This window comes from Octodon degus, unplaced genomic scaffold (genome assembly GCF_000260255.1).
Source record: "Octodon degus isolate 3935 unplaced genomic scaffold, OctDeg1.0 scaffold00107, whole genome shotgun sequence".
In the NCBI taxonomy this organism is placed as follows: Eukaryota; Metazoa; Chordata; class Mammalia; order Rodentia; family Octodontidae; genus Octodon; species Octodon degus.
In genome coordinates this window covers 7,219,153-7,246,359 of record NW_004524683.1, presented here as the reverse complement: position 1 = coordinate 7,246,359, position 27,207 = coordinate 7,219,153, and the positions used below count along the sequence as shown (strand labels likewise).

The following is a 27,207-nucleotide window of genomic DNA, read 5'->3' as shown; positions in this document are numbered from 1 at the left end:
ATGTAAGCCAGAGCTTCCAGCCCACAATTAATTTAGTTAAACAGTGAATGTGTCATAACAGGGATTGACAAATTGACCACTGAATGTATCTATATATGGCTCATATTAAAAGCATTTATAGGATGCCGCATAGGTGACATTCTAAGCTCTGTGAAATGCTAATTTTCATCCTTCCCTCTGGCCTCCCTTCTCCCAAATCAAGGGCAGTTTTTAAGTCCTTCATCCTTTTTATTTGACTTGTTTTAGAAGTCTCTGGGATTCATGATGGATGATCACCACCCTGCGTCTTAATCCGAAGTCCAAACACATACTCAACAGGAAGTACCTCCTTGCAATTTCTCAAAGACCAAGTAAAACCTTGTGTCATCTTCAAAGAATTCAATCAGCTCCAAAATGTTCCTTAAATGGGGAAAAATAGGAGGAGAAGGAAGGGGGGGGATAGTATTATATATTAAAGTCTACTTATAAATATACAAATAAAAAATATACAACACCCTGTAGCAGGGCAGAAACCAACTTGAAATCAAAATGCTTATTAAAGACCCATGTTTGAGAAGCAGCCAATGGTGTTAGCAAGATTCAGGTCACCTTATCTTTCCATAATGTTTAGTCTCTGGTGTTTTCACCAAGTCTGCGCTGTCAAACCCCAACCCTAAAACCCACTAGGTAGAGTTATAAAAAAGTCCCGGTCACATTAAACTGAATAAAATCTGCAGCCGACTGGAAGCAATTGCGGCTAATAACACTGAATAGTAGGTGTGTGTCCTGGAGGCAAGCAGCAAATAATTACTTGCCCTCCCTCTTGCCCATAAATCATGGGGCAGTATTTACATTGCCTGGAGAAAATGGAAACATCTGTCAAATAGACTTGGGGCCTAACGTGGGCACCGCTAGACCCTAACTGCTAAGCGCTGCTTAATGAAACGGCCGCGTTCCTGGCCACTGTAGCACTTGTGGCCTTCCCCGGTGAGCACTCTCTGTCTGCCCGAGTATTGCTGTGCTCAGCCAACAAGGTCGTCTTGTAACTCAGTAGGGAAGCCACCAGCCTGGATATTGGAGGTGTTGGGATTTTTTTTTCTTTGAAAGAATGAAATAAACCAAGTAGAGTCTCTAATGCTGAACTAAGAAGCTGCAGGGCTGAAAATAAAAATCTGTCCCTCATAAAAAAATGCTGGCCACTTTGGGAGACACCACGCTTTTACTAGTGTGAAGGCGTCCAAATAAGATGGCCAAAATGGCCTAATTTGAAAGAAGATTGTAGAGGCAGCGCCTGGAGTTAAATCAACAGCAGCCCCCTTCCTCCAAGCTTAATGACAAAGCCATCAATACCAGGCTGCTGGCTCCCTGCTGACCCTGCCATGAAGGGAGAGAGATGGGGAGGCAAGTCTTGGGGGTGACCCTGATTTAAAGCCACTGTGGGAGTGCCAGTCATTCTGAGCTGCCTTAGTGGGGGCGGAGGTACTGTGGCCTGCCCAGTCAGCAAGCAGGGAGCATCGGACCTCCTTCAGGACCCGGGTGGCATCCGTGCATATGCAAGTATGCCAGGAACAGCAAACAGCAGTGAATATTCCTAACATTTCTTGTCCTCATCTCGGTACTAAAGCAGCTCTAACCACCGCTCCCCGGCAACACTCCGCTGGCCAGGCTTCCACAGGCACTTGAAAGAAATGAAACCTCAGTTTTCCCCAGCCACTGATTCCTATTACTCCTTTAACTTGCAGGACTGCTGATATTTACAGTGTTTCAGCTAAAGAGAAGATGGCTTCTTGGAGTTATTGCTGCTTTTACTCCTTCCCTCTTTCCCTCTCGTGCTGACAGATGGAAGGAGCTCCTCGCAGCTGGGAGGAAGGAGTGAGCGCCAAGCGCTAAGGTCAGGGGGTTTAGGTAAGAAGCCCTTCTGCAGTCACACATTCCCCAGAGAAGCACTGAGTCACCCACAGACACTCACTTGTTTCCTTGACACTGATAAAGCGTCTCCACCTCTCGGAATACCCGACTCCGACTGTGCCCTGCTTGTTTTTCTATGATCTGTGTGAAGAATAAAGTGTCATGCACATCATCTTATGCAAAACAGTCCCTTGGCAGGAGCCCTCTGGGAGAAGATAAGGCTAACACAGTCCAAATCTAGTTTCCCACCAGAGTTTGGAGTGGGCCATGGTGACACAGCCACTGTGGCTCTTTCAGTGAAGCAGCAGCCTGGTCCAAGGGCTTCCGGTCCAGCCGAACCTCTGGCCACACATGGCACCAAGGCGGTCTAGGTGGCTGCTACCGCAGCCAGCTGCCCTGGGGCAACCGAGGCAGCCAGACACAAAGAACTAGCTTTGCTTAGCTCCTTCTGAAGGGCAGCTCTTCCTGCCTTAGAGGTAAGAGGTGAAGGTTCCACAGAAGGGTCTTTGCAGCTGGAGGAAGGATAAAGGTGAGGAGGACACAGGAGAAACTGAAGCCTCCAAGCAAAACTCTGAGGACATTCCCCAGATCCCCCAGGCAGAAAGAAGTAAGTGCTTTTTCTTTCTCCTCCTCCTCCTCCTTCCCTTTTCTCTTCCTTTTTCTCTTTCTCCTCCTCCTCCTCTTGCTAAGTGGGGTCTTGCTAAGCAGCTTAGACTCATAGTATCCTCCTGTCTCAGCTTCCCCAGCACTGGGATTATAGGCGTGTACCACCACACTAGGTTTCAGTGGCCAGAATAGCATGCCCAGGGTTCTGGGGTTGGCACAGCATGCGGTACCGAGGATCAAACCCAGGTCCTTGTGCTTGCCAGGCAGGGGCTTAGACTGCTGAACTATCTCCCCAGCTCCAGTGCCTGCTCTTCTAAGAACTCACTCTTTGGCAGGCCTGTGTGAAATAATTTATATTTAACCCTTACAACAATGTCCAAAGATAGGAAAGTGTAAAACATTCTTCTTGCTGCCCAGGGCTGACCTCAAAGCCCTCACTAACCCATACCTGTGCATAGTCTAGACAACTTCTCCCAGCTTCTCTCCTGTGAAGCTGTGGGCTGCACCCTCCACACCCCTGCCTGCACTATTTGGCAAATGCATGAGTTCACAGTGGAGCGGGTGGCTTTTATGAGGCCTGGCTGAAGCTCTGTGGACCCAGCCCCAGCCCCAGCCCATTCCTAGCAGAGCTATAGACAAGTTTTCTGAGACCTGACCTGAACGTGGCCCTGGCCCTGCCTCATATATGACGTCCTACTCCTCCTTTCTGATAATGCTGGGCTCAACACCGCAGAAGTCTCTAGTATGCTGCAGCACATACTGAACTGCAACTTGTTAAATAAGCCCATATCCATTAGTAAAGCACCCTGGGTCCATTTTCTGACAACAGGCAATGAGGTTCAGTGCTGGAGAACTAGGACTATTCAACCTCATACATACGTAGTTAGTGTCAAAGCAAGGGAGAATTCTTCAGCAGGCAGGCTTTCCAGCAGCAGCACTGTTTTGCTCAGAGGAGGTAACAGGCTCTGGCCAGTAGAGGTGGGGAACAGAGCACGGACAACTATTTGGGGAGTCTTAGAGACAATTTGGATCAGATTATCTGGATGTTCCGTCCTGACCCTGAGGTCCACCAGCTGGACACCGTGGGGAAAGCGGCAATAAATCAAGTCTGTGGAGCATGCTGGAGAAGCAGCCCATCATTAGAGAGCTTTCGGGGAGGAGAAGTGACATGAGACACAGGCAGTGCTAAAGCCAAGTCTCTGCCAAACGCAGCGGACACAGAACAAGGGCCAGGCTGTCCTCCTGGGACCCAGCCTGGGAGAAACAGATCTGTCCTTTATCAAAGTATCAAATCTTTGACAATCTAATTACATTTGTAGTTTTCACCACATTAGGCATACTTTTAAAGAAATTAGTTATCCTCTATTTCAATCTTTCTAAAAGGAGTGCACAGCTCTCTTGGTACCACATTATCCTCCCTGGGCTGCAGAAAGGTGGGGAAAAAGAGATGTCTCTTTCAGAGCCAGTCTGGCTGGGCTCCCTGGGAAGAGGACTAGGAGGCAGGCTGTGATGTGCCGGGCATTGTCCTAAGCACTGTACACACAGTAGCTTCTTTACTTCTCACAATTATCTATGGACTCTATTACTATAACCCTTTCACAGACAAGGAATCTGAAGGACAGAGTAGCCGAGGAACTTGCCCAATGAAAAGACCAGGCTTGGGATCCAGTGAACACAGCTTTAGAGGCCAGGCTCTCCCTGGGCCATCATACTACACAATGTAAAATAGATATGGTTTAGGACAAGCTGGAAATTTGCAAAGCAAAGTGTGACATCTAGAAGAGACACTCACTTTGACAGCATACTCTTTGCCCGTCTGCAGGCTCACAGCGCCTTGAACTTTGGCATAGGCTCCCTCTCCCAGCAACTCAGAGGTCAGCTTGTACATATCTAGGGGTGGAATGGATGAGAAGAATAAGATGAGTCAGCCTGCTGCAAGTTTGGGTGGGAAGGGGCGCTCCTGTCACTCAGCCTCCCTAGGCTGACTCCCCAGACAGAACAGGCACGTGACAACTCTGGGGCACTCAGTGACCAGGAAGACACATAGTTTCCCTGGCCATGGAAGGTCTCAGTTTCTCAACAAGAAAGCCAGATAGAAGGTATCCTGTTCCCCTTTCAGAGATGAGGACAGAGGAAGGGTTTCAATTCAGTGCCTCTTTCTTCTTTCTTTCTTTTTTTTTTTTTTTTTTTTGCAAAACTGGGGATTGAAGTCAGCCTCTTGCACTTGCCAGAAGCACTTATTCTACTAAGCCATCTCCCTGGCCCCCAAGTACCTCTTTCTTGAGTACCTACTATGTGCCTGACCACATAACAGGGACATTGTAGGAAATAAAATAATCTCTTCCCTGTAATCTTCTCAATCTAGTGGGAAGACAGACAGATAACCCACTGGCCCCAGAATAGACCAGGAGCTGCTAAGTGCCATCAGTGATCACAGAAGGATTAGACAATTTTTAAAAAAGGTACAGGGAAGGAAAGGGGAAATCTGGAGAATCAAGGGATCCTCAGAGAAGGGGTCAAAGTTGAAAGGACATCATTCATTAATATACTCATTTCCTGAGCAGCTACAATGCACCAAGCTCTATGTGGAGCACAGGTGATGGAAAGGAGAATAGTGCACTGTTCCATTTTTTTAAAAATTAATTTTATTGAGAAACAAATAGTAATGAGACAGTTTCAAAGCTGATTAATAGGACAGTTTTGATACAATGTACATTGTTATCTTCTTAGTGGTTAACCATAGTACAAGAACTGTTCCATTTGATACTACATAGGATTGAGTGTCTGCCCATTAGCTCAGTTGTTTAAGTGATTGCTTAAACAAAGCAATCAGGATGCCGTGGTTCCATCCCCAGATCCTCAAGCCTTACTAGACCTGCCCTGAAGGCATCCTGAGCCAGCCAAAAAAAAAAACAAACCAAAAACACTTCTGATACCATATGCGATGGAGGTCATTGGAGGTTTCTAAGAAGTTTCCAGAAGCTACCCACAGGAAATCACACACAGAAATAGGATGCAATGATGCTCTGAGGTTTTATGTAATGAGTCAGAGTGGCTCTAACACAGCAAGAGGCTTGGAGTGAAAGAAGGTTCGGATGACCTCTGCAGGCTCAGAGATCACAGGCTGACTGTGTCTCTTGGGCTTCACGCCTCAGCGTTTACTCTTGAGGCAGCTTAGCCTTAAGCCCCTAGACTGAGCAGCAGACTGAACTGTGACGGAGATCTTGTTGTTCTTGGTCATGTGAAACTGGTGATTGCGTAAGCTCTCCTTACGCAACAGGAAGTATTCTCCTGTGTTCACTGAGAGTGCAAAAAGACTTGCAGATCTGCAAACTATTATAAAACCCTAGGGAATTTTCTGTTTCATTCCCTATCCCATCCCACTCTCTACACACACAGTTCTCTACTTTTGAGTTAAAGACAGGCAAACAAACACTTGCACTAAATAGTTTCTCGGTTCTACCATGTTTGGTCTTGAAGCTATGTGAGCAGAGGGCACAGTGCGGTTTGTATTTTTCTTATTTTTATTTTTTTTGGGAGAACCGGGGATTGAACTCAGACCCTTGCACTTGCCAGGGAAGCACTTATTCTATTGAGCCATCTCCCCGGCCTCCACGGTTTGTATTTTAAATGACATTTCTCTCAAGGTGCATACTTCCAAGGTGCATACTTCTACACCTGTCAGGATATGTGACAGCTGGAATCCAGTATTCCTGACTCATAAAGAGCTTGTGGTCAGAACCACTAATGTGTCTGCAAGGTCGGGCAGAGGGCTCCTGAAGGGAAGCTACTTCAGGTCTCACAAGGAAAGAACAGAACAGAAGAAGGGGACAAGCTACTCCCACAAGTAGCTGCTAATCCTTTGGCCCTCAGCAGAGGTGCCCAGTGACTCACTTCACCCCCTCATGTGCTCAGTGATAACCTGAGACCTGAGCTCTGTGCTACACGCGCTATTCCAAAGGGAGCCAGATACATGTAGCACAAGGAACTCTGATCTCTAGGAGTCAAATCCTCCCCTCAGCTAAGACTGCAGTGCCCTTTGCAGCCTCGGCCCTTGGCGTTTCTTGCTTTCTCTTATGCACTATTCTCCTCTCAGGGGCCCTTCCAGGAACCGCTGGGGTAAAGATCACACCTGATAAGGTGCCAGGACACATGTGGCAATACAGGTGCAGCTCACCCCCCTCGGCCTGTCACTCCTGTGTAGACTTGTCCACCCCTGAGATGCAGTATCCTGTCATCTGTACCGACAGGCACCACTGCCTGGAGAGCCACGGGCTCACATCTATGAAGACTGCGGGGGCAACAAACCTTCAAACCTTCCTGGCAAGGAGTCAGTGGCCCGGGCCTTCCGCTTCTTCTTCCTCCTCTTGTCACTGTCTGCGATGGCAAGGGGCTCGCTGCTGCCCATCTCTGGGAGACAAGAGGAGACATGAGAGAAACAGCAGTGTACTGATTAAGCTGTAAGTTCACCCAGAAGGAGAAAAATAAGAGGTGGGGGCGGCAGGAGCTTTACACACTGACGGTTTTTAAATATCTGTGAGAACTATTGATTTGTTTTGACCCAGGAGGCAAAACTAAAGGCAAAACCATTATAGGAGATCATTAACTGTGGAAAGGAACTCAGACAAGCAGGCTAGCTTAGACGAGGATAGCAGAAGCCTGCTTTAATCAAGCTCATTAGAACATGGATTTAGATCTGCCACCACTCAAACCATATTCCCAGAACAGCACAAGGAAGCCACGAACAGTGCCCCACTTGCAGCAGCCCCAAACCTTAGTGCCAGAAAGAGAGGGCCCAGGGAGTAGGCCAGAGAGAGGGTGACAGTGGGGCTCATGGAGAGGAAATCAGAGGCTCTGTAACATCCCTAATGATGTGGGCCTCTCACCACGCACACTCCTGTAATCCTAGCACTCTGGAGGCAGAGGCAGGACTGCTTCTAGTTCAAGGACAGCTTGGGCTACACAGTGAGAGGTCCTGTATCGAAAGAGAGAGAGAAAGAAAGAGAGAGAGAGAGAGAGAGAGAGAGAGAGAGAGAGAGAGAGAGAGAAGTGGGTTCCCCCATGGTGCTGCCCTAGGGAAGGAAATGAGGGGGCTGAGAGTGGCTCTATGCTTCTTCATGCCTGGAGCACAGACTATGTGCCTGGAGCCCGCAGTATTGCCTCCCTTTCTTGGAGGGGGTGTGGTGAATACCCATTTGGAAGCCTGCAGCAGTGACAGGCCTGTGCCAGGCGGCTGGATGAGGTCAGCTAGTGCAAAGATGCTATTATCTCTCCTTGGCAGACACCTGGCTCCCCTGTTAAAGGGAAGCAGACAGACACTGGATCGAATGGGTAGGAAGAGGTCAGGACAAGAAAGGAGATGAAGGAGACCAAAACAGGGAAAGAGAAAGAAGAGCCACGAGTCAGTGCCCAATCACAGTTCTGTTTCTAGGCCACGCTAGTAGGGGCCTTCCCCTGTTAAAGATAAATTACTTATAGAACATGTCATGCCCCTGATCCAGAGTGGAGCCTTAATACTCTTTGCCTGCAGTTAGAAATAATAAGATTTCTCCGAAGTCTCTGGGTCTAAATCCCCACCAGGGTGATTAAACCTCTACATCCTTCTAAAAGAGAGGCACTCGAGTGCTGATGGGGCACACAGTGTGAGAGACTTTTAGAGCAGCCTTCAATAAACATAGGCTCTGGGTTGCTGGACATTTTTCCCCCCTTTTCTGAGAAATTTTAAAATAGAAGCTGGCTCTCTGCCCCCTGAGGGGAAAGACCCACTTCCTCCTCAAAGGATCCAGCTGAACATGAGCACAAAAATGGCAATTTGGCTCAGAAAGTTGATTAGTGCCAATGCCAGTCTACTTGCTGTCCTCAGGGTGAGCACACAGCAGCCACTAGGAGTGGAAGGAAACGCACAGAATGCACCTTCCGCACCACCGAGCAGATCGCACAGGTCTGCAGCCAAGGGTCTGACAGCTCCGTGTAGGTCAATTTCTTTCTTCTATTTCTGGCATCTGTGACAGTGGATATTCAATTATACTTTAGAAAACAGACAATCACACGGAATAGAAAGAATCCACAGAGAATCTCAATTTTTTTTTGTGTGTGTGCAGAATTGGGGATTGAACTCAGGCCCTTGTGCTTGTCAGGCAAGTGCTTATTCTACTGAGCTATCTCCCCGGCCCCAGAGGATCTCAAAATATTATTCATGCAACAACTTGAAGCACAAGTTATACATGGGGACAGCAGTATCCTAAGAATTCAAAGAATTAGACACTGGCACTGGAACCCTGCATTCACCAGGGTGAATCAGAAGGAAAAACACTATCCTGGTACATTTTTTGAAGATAGTGAGAAACAGTATAGAAATAACATGTAAGGTCACTTGTCTTCAGGAGCTTGACTGGGGGACACTGGCTATGGGGTGACAGGTTGGGAAGGAAGGAATCCTGTGCCTTTGGCCCTGACCCTAAACACACTCCAGTGCCCACCCTTGTCCCAGCTCTTTCCTTATTGGTGCTGCAAGCCAAGTCCAGGGCTTTGCTCCTTCTCCCTCCCCAGCCCACACTGTGATGGGGGCCTGCAGACAAGTGAAAGAAATGGCCAACAGGCAGGCAAGCTGGCAGCACTGTGACTCGCAGGGGCTGCTCAGTCACACTTATGGCTCTAGCTAGAAAACCCTGTTAGTAGCAATTTATACTTGCTCTTTGCCACAGCAGGGCTGTGGAGCCTCTTGCAGAAGCAGCATAGCTCTGGGCACCGCCAAACACTCTATATTAGATTTTATGGCTTCACACACTAAAGACAAAGTACCTGGGCTATTCTGCATGAATCTCAATGGAAGAGGAGACACCAGAAGGGACAATCGGTTAAGACTGCCCTTGTAAACAACTTGAAAGAGGGTTGTTTTTGAAACTAGAAAGGAAAAATGCAGAAAGACAGTGAGGAGAAAGAAACATGTTTCACTTCCCTGCTTTTCCAGTGGGAGGCGGGAGGCGGTGAAAGGTAGCATAATCTCACTAAGGAGCTGCCAGTCCCTCCTCTGGGGGCAGGCCACAGGGAGGCATCTTATGTGGTGACCTCAGGCAAGTGGGCCCTTAACTACCAGTATGCTTGCAAGCCCTGGATAAATGCTTCCTCAGGCAGAAGTTCTCACAGTCCAGCTACATCATGGCCCACCTGCTGCCCTTGGCATAGGAAGAGTTCTTGGCCACCAAAACCAGTTTAAGTCCTTGTCTCTCTGGAACAAGGGATATCCTACCCTTCTCCCCCAGCAACTGCAGATGACTTAGAGTTTCTATTCAGTCTTCTGCTCCCAAATGCTCTGTTATGCGGCTAGTTATATTTGGCTCTAAGAGCTTCATTGTATTCTTAAGGCCAAGACTGTTTCTTTGATAAGTGGTGGTGCAGCATCAGATATGGATGAGCCTTCAGAGACTGTGCACTGACAAGGAAACAACATGGAGTGATGCACACAGCAAGAATTAGGTGCACGTGGGTCCTGCAGGTACCCAGTTGCTCTGAAGGAACTGTGAGTACACCTGTGCCTCACAGAAAATGCACCTATGAGTTTGGTTCAGGAATTCGATCCCTCAGTTCCCTGCCGTACTCTCTCTTCAAAGGCCCTATGACCAAAGGTCCTTAACTTTCTACTCAGAAGCCTGGTTGTTGCCATGGGGTTGTGAACTGTGTCTGTTGTTTTCAAGAAGTAAGCAATTCTCAGTTTCCAGACAGATGCTGCTGGTCTGGAGGCTCCCAGCGCTGCCACTGTCCTGAGGCTTTGCCTTCCTCTCCAGCGGCCTGGAGGCCCACGTTGTGCTCCTGGTGGCAGGGTGAGCAAGCACATGGCTGACAGGGAAAGCACATGGGCTTAGATGAGGACACCAAGATGGAAGCCCTGGCATCCACCATACAGCACCGAGGCCAAGTTACTTACTTTTTGCTTCACAGAGTCTCAGCTTCTTCCGTCTAGAGAATAGGTTTAAAAATATGCCTGCCCTGTCCACCTCACAGGGTTGCTATAAGGTCCCAGTGATATACTTAATGTAAATGTGCTTCTAAAAACAGGTGTACGTGAAGGTGTATATACATATGTGTGAACACACCAGAAAGTGGGAAGTCTGAACAGAGATATACCCAACTGTCAATGCCACTACCTTTTAAAGAGTGCCAGTGATGTGTTGGGAGCTGGATATAAGATGCAGGTCTAATTCTTACAATAATCTCAAAAGGTCGTATCTTACCATAATGCAGGTAAAGAAACATACTCAGAGCATATACCTGGGTATACCTAGGTAACAACTTTCCTGAGACTCCAACCCGATGCTGCCCTGTCATGTCCGGGCCACCTCCAGCATACAGTAGTGGTCTCTGTGGGATTTGTAGGGTCTTTCTCATGTTTTTCAGTATTATAAATTGTATACAATAACATTTATTATTTTTATGTTATTGTTACTTAAATCAAATTTTATTTAATGAAATACACAATTTTTCTTTGTTATACACTAGAATTTAGATCTAGAATTTAGAACCTGATTATGGTTTGTAAAATTGTATTCTTCTCTTTACTGAAATTCAATATTCAATGATGGGAAAGTATGGTAGGAATGTGGTACTTTAAAGATATTAATTTTACAACTGTGAAAACCACAAATGCTATTTTTATGGGTTTTTTTTTAATGCTATGTTTTTGTTTTTTGTCTTTGAGAATGGGTTTTATCATGTAGTTCAGGTTGGCCTTGAACTCTATGCAGCCCAGGATGGTCTTCAACTTGCAGTCTTCCTGCTTCAGCCTCCTGCATGCTGAGCCTACAGTGGTGTGCCACCAGTTTGGCTAGAATGCTATTTTTAAAGGAAGGATATACTTTATAAAAACAATTATCCGGTAGGGTATAATGGTCATGCCTATAATCCCAGCTACTTGGGAGGCCAAGGAAGGAGAATCACAAGTTTAAAACAAACCTGGGCAACATATGAAGACCCTGTCTCAAAATAAAAAAAGAGTTGAAAAAAGTAGAGCACTTAAAATACCCTAAGTTTGGTCCCTAATACTGCAAAATAGCAAGGAAAAGGCCTGAACATTGGAGCCTGAGAGCCATGCTACCACCTCCAGCCAGACCCTGGCAAGATGCCTGGCTCCTTGCTGTGGCAGTATCTGGGTGAGAGGAGGCTGGGCTGCCTACATCACAAGACCGCTATAAGGATCAAATAGACTATATGTGGAAGCACCACCCACTTCTTCATTCAACCATATTAGGCAACTACTGATCTAACTAGAGAGGGAGAATATAAGAGATACGGTCTCTGACATTGTGGAATTAAAATCTCTTGACGTGTAAGACAATTTCAATATAGGACAAGTATTGCGATAGAGGAGTAACAGGTGCTGTGAAATGGGAGAAGACTCTAACTCAGATGGATAATTAGAGGACAAGAAAGCTAAGCAGCACCTGAGGATAAATGGGAGCTGCCCAGGGTGGGCCTGAGGGAGAATTCTCAGTCTGCAGAGTGAGTCCCACAGAAGAGGTGGCATAGCTGGCTAGGGCCACCACCCATCATGCAGCTGGCTGTGGCATGGAGCGAATGGGGAAGTGATGACAATCAGATCGTGAGCAATTTCAGCATCATCAATAACAACCAATGTTTCTTTCCTTAGGCTTCTGCTTGTCTTGTTTTCTCGGATAGCATACGGATGCATGTTTTTGTTTCTTTGTGAAACCTGTTAGCCAACAAGTCCCACTACTGGAAATGTAGCAGGTGTTAGAATACAGATCCAACACTCAAGCTGGCACCTGCACAGGGAGCAGCCCAGAGAACTCAGAGAGATGGGGGAGGGAACCACAACAGCAACAGGTGCCTCCACTGCTCTCCACCTTCTGGAGCTGTGTCATTTTTCTGTAAAGCCTGATGAGGTGCACTGTCCCCCCAAACCACCAGATGTGCACTTCATACTTGGACAGAATCAATGTGGTCACATCCAGAATGTGCTAAAAAGGGGGTCCTCTGGCTAACTCAGCCCTACAAATGGCTCCTGTTCCCTCCACCCACCCACTCTTGAGCTCTTTCAAGGTCCCAACCTATATGAACACTTTTTTCAGCCACAAGGCCCTCCAGAGAAGGGACTGTGGAGATTTAAGCCATGGACTCAGCTGCCTCCTCAGGCATCTGTCATTCAATGGAGAACTCTCCAAATGAATGGAGAGTTGAGACAGTTGAAGGATTGGGGGAGGCTTGGTGGAGGAGTGCTGGCATGTACAAGGCCCCAAAACATAAAGGAAAACTGAGGAACTGAGAGAAATAGGAGAGGTACTCTTAGGAAGAAGCCAAGACTAAGCCACATGAGAGAGGGGAGGCAACGTGCAGGGACCCTGCCCCAAGTGGTCATGACTTTGAAGAGGCAGCACAGGTAGGCAGCTCACTCCTGTTGGGAAGACACAGGCACACCTTTTATGGGGCTCATCGCAGTGAGGCCACACTCGAGGTGCTTGATAAATACTACACCCTACAGCCCTCATTTCATCTTTACAGCTCTCTGACATAAGCATAGTTACCGTCCCATTTCGCAGATGAAAAAACTCAGGTACAAAGATATAAAGTAATCTGTCCACAGTCATGTGGTTAGTAATGGACTGGGATTTCAATCTAGACATTCTGGCTCACAATTCAAGCTATCAACCATTACGCTGTACTTAAACATTAATGTTAAAAAAAAAAGACAGGAAGGTATAACTGAGGAAAGTTACCAGGAACCACTGAGAATGCTGCTGTTTACACACCTTGGAGCACAGCTTCCCTCCTCATGCGCTGCGGCCTCAACGCTGATGTCTCATTTGTCCTCCAGTGACCTCGGGCACTGTTTACACAGGTGTGCTGGCCAATACTGTTCCCTCCCATGTGCTGTGATGTTAGAAGGTTAGGCAGCACTGCTCTGCCTTCCATACATACAGGGCATCCTCACTATTAGACTACTCTAAAGCCTCATCTATCAGAAGTTTCCTTTTGCTTTGTATTCTGTGCTTTGTTGTATTATGGAAGATGAACTACAAACCAAAGTCTTGGTACCGGGTACAGCCTATGTTCTACCTGGCCAAGTAATGGGTTCATGTGACTTCTGATATCATCATTACTACACAGGGGATGAGGAAAAGGCAGTCAAGAGAAGATGGTAAAATTTAGTGCACCGCAGATGCAAGGAGCTCCACGGGGTGGACTTGGATGACAGCACGTGAGATCCCACAGGGCTGAAGTATTCTTTCCTTGAGGTCCTGCGGATGGGAAGGCTGGGCCACCTCACACAGACTGCAGCAGAGCTGGCAGGGAGTCCTGCTCGGGACCAGCTGGGTGACCCACAGCAGGCTTCAAACAGAGCTGAGACAGGGACAGTCCCACAGACCAAAGGTCTAGATTCAGGCCCATTTTCCCCTCTGCTGATTCTGGGGTTACAGGCAGCCTTCAGGGTTACAACATAGCCTCTCCTTGTGGTAAGAATGACAATAGGAAGGCCAGAGAGGGCAGAAAGGAATGTGGGCTTATGGAACACAAGCAGGCAGGGGTGAAGGACATGGATGGGGAACAAAGTACAGACTGAGAAAGGCAAGCTGCAGTGGGTCACCCGAGCTTACTAGCCTGATCTACAAAACCCACCAGGACCTGGCCTCACATTTCTTCATCCTCCACAACCAACTCACCCTTTTAAAACAGCAGCTCTTTTAGTTTCTTTCTTTCTTTTTTTTTTTTTTTTTTTTTTTGTGGAACCGGGGATTGAACTCAGACCCTTGCGCTTGCCAGGGAAGTGTTTATTCCACTGAGCCATCTCTCCGGCCCCTCATTTAGTTTCTAATTCTAACAGTCCCCGAAGGGTTTCTCCTCGGGGCCACCACCGTGCTCTGACATGTAGCAGAAGCACGCCACGTACTTCCTGGAGATGCAGCTCAGTGACAGCACTTTCTTAGCATGTGTGAAGCCCTGCATCCAATCCTTCAGCAGTGCACATGCACACACGCACACATGCACGCACATGTGTGCACACACATACACAGTGTACTTAAGGACTGAAATTCATTAATAAATTTTGCTCCTTCATCAAGAACATTCTTTTTTTTTTTTCTTCAGTAAAGCATTTATTGGGTAGATCAAGGTACACTTCAGACTATATCTTTTTTTTTTTTTTTTTGCAGAACTAGGGATTGAACTCAGCCCCTTGTGCTTGCCAGGCAAGCGCTTATTCTACTGAGCTATCTCCCTGGCCAAGGTACACTTCAAATATCAGTGGCTCTGCTACTTTTCCAGTCCCCTAGGATAAACATCTTTTTTTTTTTTTTTTTTTGGTACGAGGAATCAAACTCAGGACCATGTACTTGCCAGGCAGGCACTGTGCCAATCCCGGCCCTGGGCTAAATACATTGCATTCATCTTATTTTCACATTCTTTGCCCATGTCCAACTAATCATCAAGTTTTGATGGAAATTTTCCTTGCAGTTCCTAGATTTGACCTGTCCCTTAGAGATTACAGCCAGCTAGCTCTGTGTTCTGAGATCCCACGCCCAAGTCACCAGAGTAGTAGTTCCTCATCATCCCACCCTCTAATAGGACCCCGCCCAGCCTACCCTCTACCAGATACATCTTCCCCAAACATCTGTTTCTTCACTTCTCCTATTTTTGAACTCCAAATTTCTGGTTCAATAATGCAAAATTCCTAACAATTGATTTAGGGACTAATAAAGGTGGTAGGTTTATATGATCAGCCTAATATACAGGCTAAGCTAAAGGAACTAAACATTAAGTAAAGATGGGCTCATCTTTAGTTGCTGCTTCAGTTTTTCTAATTAATTTTATTGAGAAACAAATAGTAATGAGACAGTTTCAAAACCGATTAGTAGGACAGTTTCAATTAATACATTGCACATTGTTGGCTTTGTAGTGGTTATTCATAGTACAAGATGCAGACATGATATCCTGTCCAAACACTATTAGTACAAATCTTTCTTCTCAATGTAATAAAGAACCTACCAACAAAGAAAAGTCCAGGTCCTGATGGATTCACAGCTGAATTCTACAAGAAATTTACAGAAGATATAATCCCTATGCTCCTCAAACTCTTCAATGAAATTGAAAAGGAAGCAATCCTCCCAAAATTGTTCCTGGTGGCAAGTATTATACTGATACCAAAACCAGGGAAAGACACAACTACAAAAGAGAACTACAGGCCAATCTCCCTCATGAACATAGATGCAAAAATCCTCAATAAAGTCCTAGCAAAAGAATACAGCAAATCATCAAGAAGATTATACATCATGACCAGGTAGGATTCATCCCAAGGACATTCTTCAGTGAAAGTGGCATTTAAAAAAATTGTAAGTGTGCAACAGTGAAGCATCCAATGGTTACTAGCACAGTCCAGTGGCACTGCCTTGAATAACCGTCCCTCCCTGTCTTTGTACCAACAAATACCACTTTAGTATTGCCATGAAAATTCTTTGTCAACCACCACTCTAGGAAAGGGAGAGCTCCAGCAGAACCAGCTGCAAGCTGGGGGGGGGGGCATGAAGAGTTGAGGGAAGCTGCTGCAAAGGTTGGGGAAGGCAAGAAAGGCCTACACTTGAGGAGGGGAGCAAGAAAGAAGAGAGAGGCTAGGTCTGCTACAGGGGAGGGAGAGGCAACAGAGGCAGGATTCATCTTCATCTTCATCGAGCCAATGACTAGGGATGGAGGAGGAGTCAAAGGCTACACCCTCCTTCCAGGAACCAGACAGTGTTCCTTTCTTCTTTATCTCCACTGCCTAAAATGAAGCCAGGCAGAGGTGAGCCTCAACATATATTTATACATTTATGCTTTTTAAAACTGGGCAGAGTGGCATATACCTATAATCCTAGCACTGGGACTGCTGAGAGTTCAAGGCCAACTTGGGCTAGAGTGAGTTCAAGGGCAACCTATATTTTGTAGTGAGACCCTGTGTCAAAAACAGAACAAAAAAGCCCTGTGCTTTTCAACCAAAATCGGGTACCACAAGAACAAGGTGCTGTCTGCAAAGGGGAGAACTCCAGAAGGGGAGCTGTGTTGGGGTGGGAAGCAGGAAAAGACAGTGGTGCTACCAGGATGCTTCAGGTGTAAGCAATGCCACATGGGAGCTGGGGACTATGAGAATGCACAGATAAAGCTAAAACCATCTCACCCAGCCATCACTATCACCCAGCCAAATCTATGAATGACTTGTAATTGGCCAGGAATGACAAAAGCTCAGATTAAAATGGGACACAAAATGCTTTAAAATATCACTATAGGCCAGGCATTATGGCACATCCCTGTAATCCCAGCACTTAGGAGGCTGAGGCAGGAAGATTGCCATGAGTTCAAGGCCAGCCTAGGCTACATAGTTTGTTCAAGGCCAGACTGAACTATATAGTGAGACTTGTCTCAAAAAAAAAAAAAAAATCATTATATGTCATATGTAAGTTAAAAAGGAATGAGAAGAGTTGCATCCCAGATTATTAACAATATTCCTTGGGGAGAATAAGAGTGGGTCTCTGCAAGAATTTTTTTTTTTTCTTTTTTCTTTTTTTGGTACCAAAGAGGGAACTGAGGCCTCTGCACTGAACTATATCCCCAGCTCTTTTTATTCTGCAATACTGTCTTGCAGGCTGGGCCTGAACTTAATTCTCTTGCCTTTCCCTCTAAGAATGCTGGGGTATGTAGCCACCAATGCCTGACTTGAATTCTACTTTTTTATACTTCTCTTGCATTGATTTACTTTTGCAATCAAAAGTAAGTAAACATGTCTTACTTAGCACATATTTTCTTATGTCCCATGACTATTTTTTTTTTTCCTGGAAAAAATGTGCTTCCTGCTGATGAGGTAAGCATTGTTTGGCATCCTAGGCTGCTCAGCTGAGTCCAGCTGCCCAACTAAATACTGAAAACTAGCACACAGAAGGCTGAGGCAGGAGGATTGCTCTGAGTTTGAGGCCAGCCTCGGCTTCATAGAGAGTTCAAGGTCAGCCTGGATCCACAGTGAGATCCTGTTTTGAAAGAAAGAAACAAACCAACCAACCAACCAACCAACCCACCAATCCACCCCACCTAAAACCACTGATATAGCTTAGGCAACTGCAGGTCCACACCTTTCTCTAGAAACAGTACATACTTTCGTTCTTTCTTTCTTTTTTTCATACTTTCAATTTGAAGTAACCTAGAAGGATAAGTGAAATGTATATCCAACTTACCTAAAGTTTCTGTGAACTTGAAATTCCAAGGGAAGTACTGCTGCTGTAGGGGTGGTGTTTCCCACAGGAAGTGTGTCACTGGCTGCTGCGCTCAGCCACTGTTCTTCAGTTCTCCATCAGCTTCTACTTCGTCTTATCTGTCATGAAAGCCTTCAAGAAGCAGAAGTAGGAAGGACATCAAAATACTGACTTTGCTAAGAGGACCCAGAGAGGACAGAGATCTCCCCATGTGCCCAGCCCTGTGAGTTATACTAGGAAGTAGATATATACATGGAAGCCACAGACATCCCTAGGGTTTAAAATCCAGACAAGTGAGTATCTGTAAATGCTGACCCTAAGCCTTAAGAGTTAATGAGGGACCAGTAAGATTTTTCAGGTTCAGTTTCCATTGTGGGATGTCACACTCCAAAAGACCTAACTGAGCCAGAGTGACAGCACTAAACTCTTTTATCAATCTGAGGAGTCCTGGGCAAAAGGTAAAAGCTGATAGTTCTCCGCTGCCTGCTTTTAAGAGACAGAAGGACTCTGGTTCTCCTTCTGAGTGGCCAGGGCTGAGCCTCACAGGCAAGAGGTCACAGTGCCAGAAAGAGAAAGCAGATGCCAAGGGCAGCAGGAGGCATGAGTGGAAAAAGTTTTCTGCCAAGTGCATAAATACTACCAGCTTCCAATGCGATGCCTTCGTTTTCTGTATGTCCACTGCTATTTTTAATCCTATGATTACAGCCATCAAATGCCAAAGTTGTGCTGTCAACTTCTTGTCTATTAAATAAATATGTACTTCTTCTTTACCCAGGAGAAAAGCTCCAAAAAATGCAGCTTACATCTGAATTTTGGGCCTTTGTGCCAACATTTGTAAAAGCGCTATCCAATTGGAAGCTGGATGTGTTTCAACACTACCTCAAAGCACATGTCTCAAAGTGGACTTGCCCCCACCCCTACCCACAACTTCCTTCCTCTTGATTTCTTCTCTATCAGATCACATCACCCGCCTAGCCACCCAGCCACAGGCCCTTTAGATAATTTCCAATATCTCTTTCTCATCTATCTACATAACTTCCCGGTACTGACACTATCAGGCATTCCTTTAACTTTGTATACAGTTCCTTGAAAACAAAACAAAACAAAACCAAACACCTCCTATTTGTCCCTCAAACCCCATCACAAATTACTAAGAGTAATCCTGCAAGGTCCAGAACAGCCTTGACTTTCTACTTCATTCTGTGTCTCGCCAAGCCCACATATTCCTTTATTACACAGCAGGCTATACATACGCCTGCGCAGCCCTCCTACCAGGCCATAAGCTCCTCAGAAAAAGAGATTCATGTTCTTCATCCCTGTAGTTCTAGCAACTGACATAGTACCTGGTACCAAAACAGGGCTCCAGTGAATCTGAATGACTTTGCTCACAAGGTATCTCTTCATTTTCCATCAGTGACACTAGATTAGTAGACAGTATGGCTCACTGCACTTTTATTCCCAGACAAATCTCTAAGACCCAATGAGATTGCTTCCCAAGAAACTTGGTCCTTCCTCTTCCTGCCAGGTGCTGCAGGACAGCTGTAATGCTTTTGGACTCGGGGCCTTTAATCTTACCACAGGTTTTTCCTTTTTTTTATTTTTTTATTTTTTGAGACAGCATCTCACCATGTAGTTCAGACTGGCCTTGAACTCAGAAGGCTGAGACAGGAGAATCACTGCAAGTTCAAGGCCAGCCTGAATTACATGGTGAGACCCTGCCTCAAAACAAAAAAACAAACAAAAGCTAGACTTCCTATAGAAGTTTCAGAGCAAAAAGCTCTGAAAAACAAAGGTTCCATCACACTGCCTTCAAGATGGACAGTATGCGGGGGGGCAGGCAGCAAAAAGACTACAACTTACAGAATTTCCATCTGCAAGAGATGGAAAGACGCAGAGCCAGAACTGCACCTGTCATTTCCTTGCTCCAAAACCTCTAATGGGGGTTACTGTCTGTAGAAAAACAAAGCTCCAGTGTGATCATGAAGGGCCTCTCCAGTGTTGCCCGCCCCGCCTTCCTGCTTTCCAGTCTGTGCCAGAAGACTGCATCCGTGCTCCTGCTATGGGAGCTGCTTTTACTTGATGGCCCTAAACAATTTCCAGCTTCTCCTGTGTGTGTATAACTCAACCACACTGTGACATTTCCTTTTTTTTTTTTTTTTTTGGTGGAACTGGGGATTGAACTCAGGCCCTTGGTCCTGCCAGGCAAGTACTTATTCTACTGAGCCATCTCCCCAGTCCCTTCACATTGTGACATTTCATTACACATCTCATCCTAAAGTTGGGTGTGGTGGCACACGCCTGTAATCCCAGTACTTGGGACCCTGAGGCACAACGAGTGCCATAAGTTCAAGGCCAGCCTGGGCTACATAGTAAGATCCTGTCTCAAAGTAAGACAAAGCAAAACAAAACAAAACAAAACAAAACAAAACAAAACAAAACAAAACACATCTCTTCCTACTCAGAGCTAGGGTTGGGGCAGATACTATGTCTGAGTCAGCTCTGATTCCCTTATACCTAGTACAGGGCCTGCCACAGGGCAAAGGCTTTGTAAGTGTTGGTGAATGAATACATTCTCTAAAGTTACCCTTATTTTAGCAGACTGAGCACAGTCCTGGTCACTGCCAGGAAGCAGAAAAACCAAAGAGAAAGAAAAGAAGTATAACCAATGTGATCCAAGCAATGGAAAATAGGTTTTAAGGGCGAGGAGAAAGCAGCCCAGGCTGTTTAGCCTGGAGAAGAGAAGATGAGGTCTAACTGAATTCTAGCTTTAAATACAGAAAAGGTTCTCATGAAAAATCTTGATCTCTTCCTCCCTTTATTATCAGAAGAAACTTTTCCATATTGATTGAAAACAGAACAATAGGAACTGGCTTCAGTTAAGGCCAGAAGGGCTCAAACTGGTGAGAAAGAAGAACCACAATAGGCACCAGTTTTCCAGAGATACTGCACTGCTGTTCTTTTTGGCACATCTGGAAAGGACTTGCTGAGCACTCTGCTGACAGATGGCTGTGCAAGAGGAAATGAATACACTGCTCTGGTCTTATCTTACTGCAGAAAGAGGCAGAAGACTCGTGAGTCAGGTGAGATTTTTCTAACAAGTCACTGACTTTTTATTGACTTTTTTTCCTGCAGGCACTTTTTGTTATGTCAGGATTTGTAATCCTGTGATGAACTAATCTAGACTTCCAAGTTTCCTGCTAGTACAATGGAAAGAGAGAGAGACAATGCCAGAGTGAGCTGGGCAAAGTGGTGCATGGTTGAATCCCAGCATTCCAGAGGTTGAGGTAGAAGAATGACTGAGTTAGAAGAGGTCAGCAGAGCTACAGAGACCCTGTCTAACAAAACAAAACCAGAGTGAGACAATGGGGAGAACTTACAGAAATGTACTTTCTATAAAAACACTACCAAACTGGGCATTAATATAATGGTCCATATTATTATTTTTTTTAATTTGTATTTATTTATTTATTTTGGGGAACCAGGGATTGAACTCTGAGCCATCTCCCCAGCCCCTAAAATTCTTTTTTTTTTTTTGGTGGAACTGGGGATTGAACTCAGGCCCTTGCGCTTGCCAGGGAAGCACTTATTCCACAGCGCCATCTCTCTGGCCCACTGTCCATATTATTATTAAAGCTAACATTCACTCGGTACCTACTACATGCTAGGCACTGTTCTGTTAACAGGTTTTCTCAGTTCTCTTAAAAACCGCACAAGGTAGGTAGTACCACCTTACAGATAAAGAACCTGAGTCTAAGGTTAAGTGACTTGCCTGATTCACACAGCTAGCTAGTGACAGAGGCAGGAGTGAAATGCAGATAGTTTGAGTCTAGTCTATACCCTACATACTGTCTATTAGGGATGAAAGGCTGAAAGTTAGACCTTAGTCTCTTGGAACCCAGGTTCATAGTCTGTGCTAGTCCGGTAGACTACCCCAAGTCTGGAAAAGAAAAGCAACACATGACATTGGTAAGAGACAAGTCCTCAGAAGAGAACTCACATCCTCCACTATGCTGGGGAAGGAGGCTGAGATCCAGGACTCACAGATGAAGGAAAGCAGACCAGGCCCGGAAGGCCAGCCTCCTGTCTCACTTGTAGTGCTCCTTCCTCTGTGACAGGTTCTCTTTGAATCTGATGCAAGGGATGTGTCGGAAAAGCCGTCTCCCTAGAAGTCCTTTTGGCAGTGAGCTGCCAATCGAAATCAGAACCTGTGCCTGAGATACAAGGGCCTGCAGCTTTTGTGAACTCATCCCAAGATTCTACAAGTTAAGGGTAGCAGTACACTGGCCGGTGGCATGGCAGGGGCTGCCAAGATGCTCACATATTCACCCGGTGGAGCAGATCTGGACCTGGCATCTCCTACACCGGGAAGAAGTACACAGTTTGAAGCCTTGCCACCGGTGTCCCCACTGTGGGAGCTTCTCGGCTACGTCTGTCTCTGTCCTGTGGCCACCCTAACTGGAGCTGAGGTCATGGTCACCAGCTCTGCAGCACAGTGGAAAGATCAGAGGCTTGCAGGCTCAAGCTTTCCGTGCCACTTGCCACCTACCTGACCTAGAGAAGTCTCTGTAATCTTCTTGAAGTCTGGTTTTTCATCTTTAAATCAAGGATAAATATCCCTATATTACCAGCATTGGGAAGATTAAACAAATTATGGTGGATAAAGCATGATGCAAGCTCCAGTGCAAAGCAGGTATTTGATAAACGTTAATGTTCTCCCCATCTGCTCTGCATTTTATTCATAATTTACCCTCTTAGTGTATTTTTCCTCCTCACCAACTTCTCTTCCCTTCCTACAACCCCCAGATACACACACATACACGTACACACACACATCACACGCACACACACGCAGGTTCCTCTAGACCACGGCTTATGCTGCTTCTCCTCTCAGGAATGAACTCCTGCCAAGGCCCAGAATAAATTCTTCACCGAATATTCTGGTCACATTGGGATTGATTTTTTTCTTCTCCCAAACTCCCACTTTGTTTATATTTCGTATTACATTTACCATAGTCAGTCTGATTTATGTACTTATCTATCTTCCCAACTGCACTGAAGGGAGAAGCCTCGGCAAAGAACATTACTTATAGAAGGGCAAGAAATGTGCTGTCCTCAGTGTTTATTTCTTAATACCAGGGGTTTGTACACAGCAAGAATTTAATATATATACTTACTGAATTGAATCCTTCCATCCTAGACTATGAATCACAGAAAAATCCAGAACTAAGTTATTTTCCCCCCTAAAACTAAGTATTCGGTTTCTGATTTAATAAACGGGCAATCTTTGAAGTATATTTATATTCCTAAACTAGGATCCACAGTACTAAGGTGCACGTCCTCCATTCCTTCCTCCATCCCACCAACACAGCCTGTATTCTTTTTTTGACATCTCTCCAGCATGCAGGGAGACACTGCTAGGAAGACATCTCTCAGTCATACCAATGTTGGGCTGGGTAGATAGCTCAGCAGCATAAGCCTGGCAAGCCCAAGGTCCTGAGTTCAATCCCTAGTATCAGAAAACCCAATTAAAAAAAACCTCAATTTCATAGGATCAGAGAACAGATCTAAATGATTTCTATATGCTTCAGTTTCTAAGTCTATAAAATTGCTTAAATTGTTGAAAACAGTGTCCACCACTCAACAATTATTAGATATTATATTAATAATGTAGACCCAGGTATGGTGGCACATGTCTTAGCTAGGCAGGAAGCTGAGGCAAGAATCTCTTGAGCACAGGGAAGTTGAGGCCAGCTGATAACACTGGACTCCACCTCAAAAATTTAAAACTAAACAATTTAAAAATTATTTTAAAAAGTAACATGCTAGAGCTGGGGCTATAGCTCAGCAGCATAAGTGTCTGCCTGGCAAGTGTGAGGTCTGGAATTTGATTCTTAGCACAAAAAAAAAAAAAAGTAACATACTGAAGGTAGGTGTGGTGGTGCACACCTGTAATCCCAGCACTCTTGAGGCTGAGGCAGGAGGATGGATCACCATGAGTTCAAGGCCAGCCTGGGCTACATAGTGAATTGAAGGTTGGCCTGAACTACAGTGAGACCCTGCCTCAAACAAAACAAAACAAAACAAAACAAGACAAGACAAACCAAACTAAACCAGCTGGAAAGGCCATTGCACTTCCAGAACTCTGTCTACCCCTGCCTGATTCCTTGCATAATCTTGAGTAAGTCCATTCCCATCTCTGGGTCTTTCCCCATCTGTAAAACAAAAGTGATAGAACCAGATGGTTCACAAGCTCCTTCTATTTTCAACAATGCATATTTTTCTATGATCAATGGAGAACCTTCTGTTCCATATGCTGAGGCTGTTGGCAAGGAAAAATGTGAATTTGTAGCTGCTGGTCCCAGATGGGAATGACAACTGTTTACCAAGGCCAAAGGCAGAACAATTGATTAGTCAGCCACCTGTGAGTTCTCCCTGTGTGACCTGTACCATAGACCGAGTAAATACCTAAGCAGGGCACTAATAATGTCCCAACAAAACTCATAGCAAGGGCAAGACACTGGCCTCAAAAGAACAGCAATGTGGAATCTTGACTCAAGCAGAATTCATATACTCTATAGCCTTTGATGCCTATAATTAGGGTACCACCAGTATAAACTACTGCCCTTCTAGTCACAAAGAAAAGGAAAAACACAAAGTCTTCCTCTAAACCAGACAGGTCATAAAACCAAGGACCAGAGTACACAAAAAATGTCACTGATTGATTTAATCTGAAAGATTGCAGCGATGTACTATATGTCAGCCTTGTGTCAGGCAGAGGAGCAATGAAACAGGGATGGTCCCTTGCCTCCAAAGTATTTAAGAGTACATATGGGGTGCCATACCCCTGGTGTACACTGTAATAAGAGCTCTAGTGGAGGTTCAGCCTCTGATGCGGAAGATGGGAAGGGAAGCAACTGACCAAGCAGGAGAATGAGAACCCTCAAAAGGTAGGGCATCTGAAACATGGGGCTTGAAAGATGAAAAATGGGAGGAAGTACAAACACAGGCTGGAGCAGCAATTCAGGGATTGTTTAAGGAACTAGTTATTTTGAGTAGGGCACAGGATGCAGGTTTCAAAAAAAACCAAAGAGAACAAGACAGAAAAGGGGTCTAGGGAAGAGATTATGGAGAAACTTCCTGAGCAACCAATGAAGTTTGCAAAAGTCTTTGAGCAGAGATAAGATACAGTACAACAGGATCTGAACAGTGTCTTAGGAAGGTCTATGGACACTCACAAAGAGGATGCAAAAAGAAACATGTTATAAAATGACTGTGGGACCATCTAACAAGAGACCATGCTCTTCCCAACTATGGGTGTGCTGGAGTCCAATAGCTCTTGTTCACAGAGCTTCTCTCCTCTGTTTTAGCCTCATGAGACTTGAATTGTCAGGCACCCTCACTGTCAAAATCTACTGAGCACTAGATTCTGGATTACAGAGAAGAGCTGAGACGCAGCAGGGGGATGGGAGCACCAGGCTCCAACTGGCTCAGTTCCATAGAGACCCTGGGTCTGCTCTTCCCATGGCTCCCCGGCCGGCCACAGTGGCGTCCAGTCCTCTTTATGGCAGCTGAAGCTAAGGAAAGTTAGCCAAATGCACTGGCTGATGGCTGAGGATCCAGAGGGACCCTATACACCAACTTTCCACACAGGCAGTGGCCACTCAGGACTAGGCCTTTTCCCATCCTGCAGGGTCAATTCCACTTGACCATTGGATCAGAGGAGCTCTTTCCCTAGGGCTTCTCTCAAGTATCCCAGACCAAAATGACCTAGTTTCTTGAAGTCACAGCAATCACGAACCTACTGTATGACAAGTGAGCAGCTGAGTTAGATTATAATCCTACTTATCCTTCACAGTGATCCTATTCTGTTTTAGAGAGAAGAAATGAGCTGAGAGAGGAGATGACATGCCCGAGGTCACACCGCTGGGAGGTGGCAGAGCTGAGATCCCCAGGGCTGCCTCATTCCTGTCACTATGCTGGTCTTTAACCTTCCACTGCAATTCCTGCAGGTTGCCTACAAGGTCTTTGAAGAGAGAGACTGCACCTGAAACTACTACCTCTCACCACTGGACAATCACCAGCACATGGCAGGAGCTTTTCAGTACTGTATTCGTAAAAAAAAAAAAATGAAAACAGCTAACTTTTAAAACAACGCAGGACACACATTCTATAAATTCTCCACGTGAAAAGCTCCCTGAAGTTGGACTGCCTACACCCTGAGCCCTGCTACAGCCGTACCCTGACCTCCAGTTAGGACCGTGGCTCAAACCGGTCTGGGGGTGATCTCCAACCTCAGACGTCTATGAGCTCTGTCTTGTCAAAACTCAAGTCCCGGCCGACCCTAGGCACAAGCTGCGCCTCAACTGGGACGCACGCTGCGCCCCTGTCTCAGCACAGACGGAACCCTGGCCAGTCTCAGTGGAGCCCTGAGGACAGTCCTAAACAAGGGTCCCCTTCGGCCGACCCTCTGCAGCAGAACCGGGTCGTGACCTCCAGACCCTCTTAAGGCTACGAATGCTCCCCTTGAGCTCATGGAGTCACTCCAGACCCCCACCCAGTCCTGCTCCGAGCGACGCGCGGGCAGTCTCGCTTTTACCTTGGCAGAGCGCGGGCGACCGCGGCGGCGCGCACCCCTACCTGCTGGTCTCTGTCGGGAACGCGGAAGGGGCGGAGCTAGACCCGAAGGGAGGGCCGGAGCAGAGAAGGGCGTGAGAGGGCGGTGCGGCGCCTGTGCCTCGTTGGCCTCAGAGGAGGGCGGGGGCGAGCCGAATAAACTGCGCAGGCGTGCTAGGCGTGGGCGGGGAGACAGCGGCTGGGGGCGGGGCCTAGCTCCACACTTTTCCGAGGGGCGGTAGCGTTGGAAGCCAGAGACGCGCCTGGTGAGGTTGTGCTGGGCAGCGGCAGACGTTATCAGTATTTACTGAGCGCTTCTGCAAGTCACGGAGGAATTTTAAAGTGTCATTTCAATATGAGGAAATGTTCCTACGCTTTTCTAAAACAGGGGCCAATTCTTGAAAAATTTCTATAAAGGTCTGGATGCCTACAATTTCCCAGGAGAGTCTCAGTAAAATGTCACTAGTTGTTCAAAATTAAAAACAAAATCATTTTTAAAAGCTCTTGGAGAAAATCAACTGTAAATAGACAAATACCTCAACCAGAGTCCTTGCCCTACTCCCTCAGGCTTTGGGTGCCATCAGAGGGAAGGATAGTTCCAGCATGGATTTCATTCAGGTTCTGATGCTGTTTCCTTCTTTGTAAGATTGACATACAAAATGCCTCCCCTTCGTGACTCAGGCTTGCGGTGAGGGTCTGGTGAGCTATGCTACTTAAAGAGCTTCTTAGATTTTAATTGTCAGTTCCCCTTCTGGGCTGTCCTCACCTTTGTGATGGAAGGAAGTGAGGAGCCTTAGGGAACACTCATGACTTTGCTAGACTTTCCAATCCAGATGAAGGGGTAGGGGGTCATCTCCCAAGATTCAGTGTTCAGTTT

The 27,207-nt window shown here is 46.1% G+C and overlaps 1 protein-coding gene across 6 annotated transcripts in view; it reads right to left on the bottom strand.

The window, feature by feature from the left end:
• Mknk1 (MAP kinase interacting serine/threonine kinase 1) overlaps positions 1 to 26,485 on the bottom strand; it is a 40,996-nt gene extending 14,511 nt beyond the window's left edge. Inside the window, exons 1-7 of one of the 6 annotated variants that reach the window (XM_023724222.1) lie at positions 26,272 to 26,485; positions 17,700 to 17,849; positions 9,295 to 9,396; positions 6,802 to 6,903; positions 4,286 to 4,383; positions 1,949 to 2,028; positions 326 to 399 (exon numbers count right to left, since the gene is read on the bottom strand). In XM_023724222.1, the coding sequence (XP_023579990.1) occupies positions 326 to 399; positions 1,949 to 2,028; positions 4,286 to 4,383; positions 6,802 to 6,903; positions 9,295 to 9,310 (370 nt within the window). In that variant the 5' untranslated portion in view covers positions 9,311 to 9,396; positions 17,700 to 17,849; positions 26,272 to 26,485. Of the gene's footprint in view, positions 1 to 325; positions 400 to 1,948; positions 2,029 to 4,285; positions 4,384 to 6,801; positions 6,904 to 9,294; positions 9,397 to 17,699; positions 17,850 to 19,060; positions 19,125 to 26,271 lie in introns of those variants that run through there. The other 5 variants (XM_004639167.3, XM_023724224.1, XM_012516476.2 and 2 more) reach the window with 5 other exon arrangements.
• Positions 26,486 to 27,207: the final 722 nt, after the last annotated feature.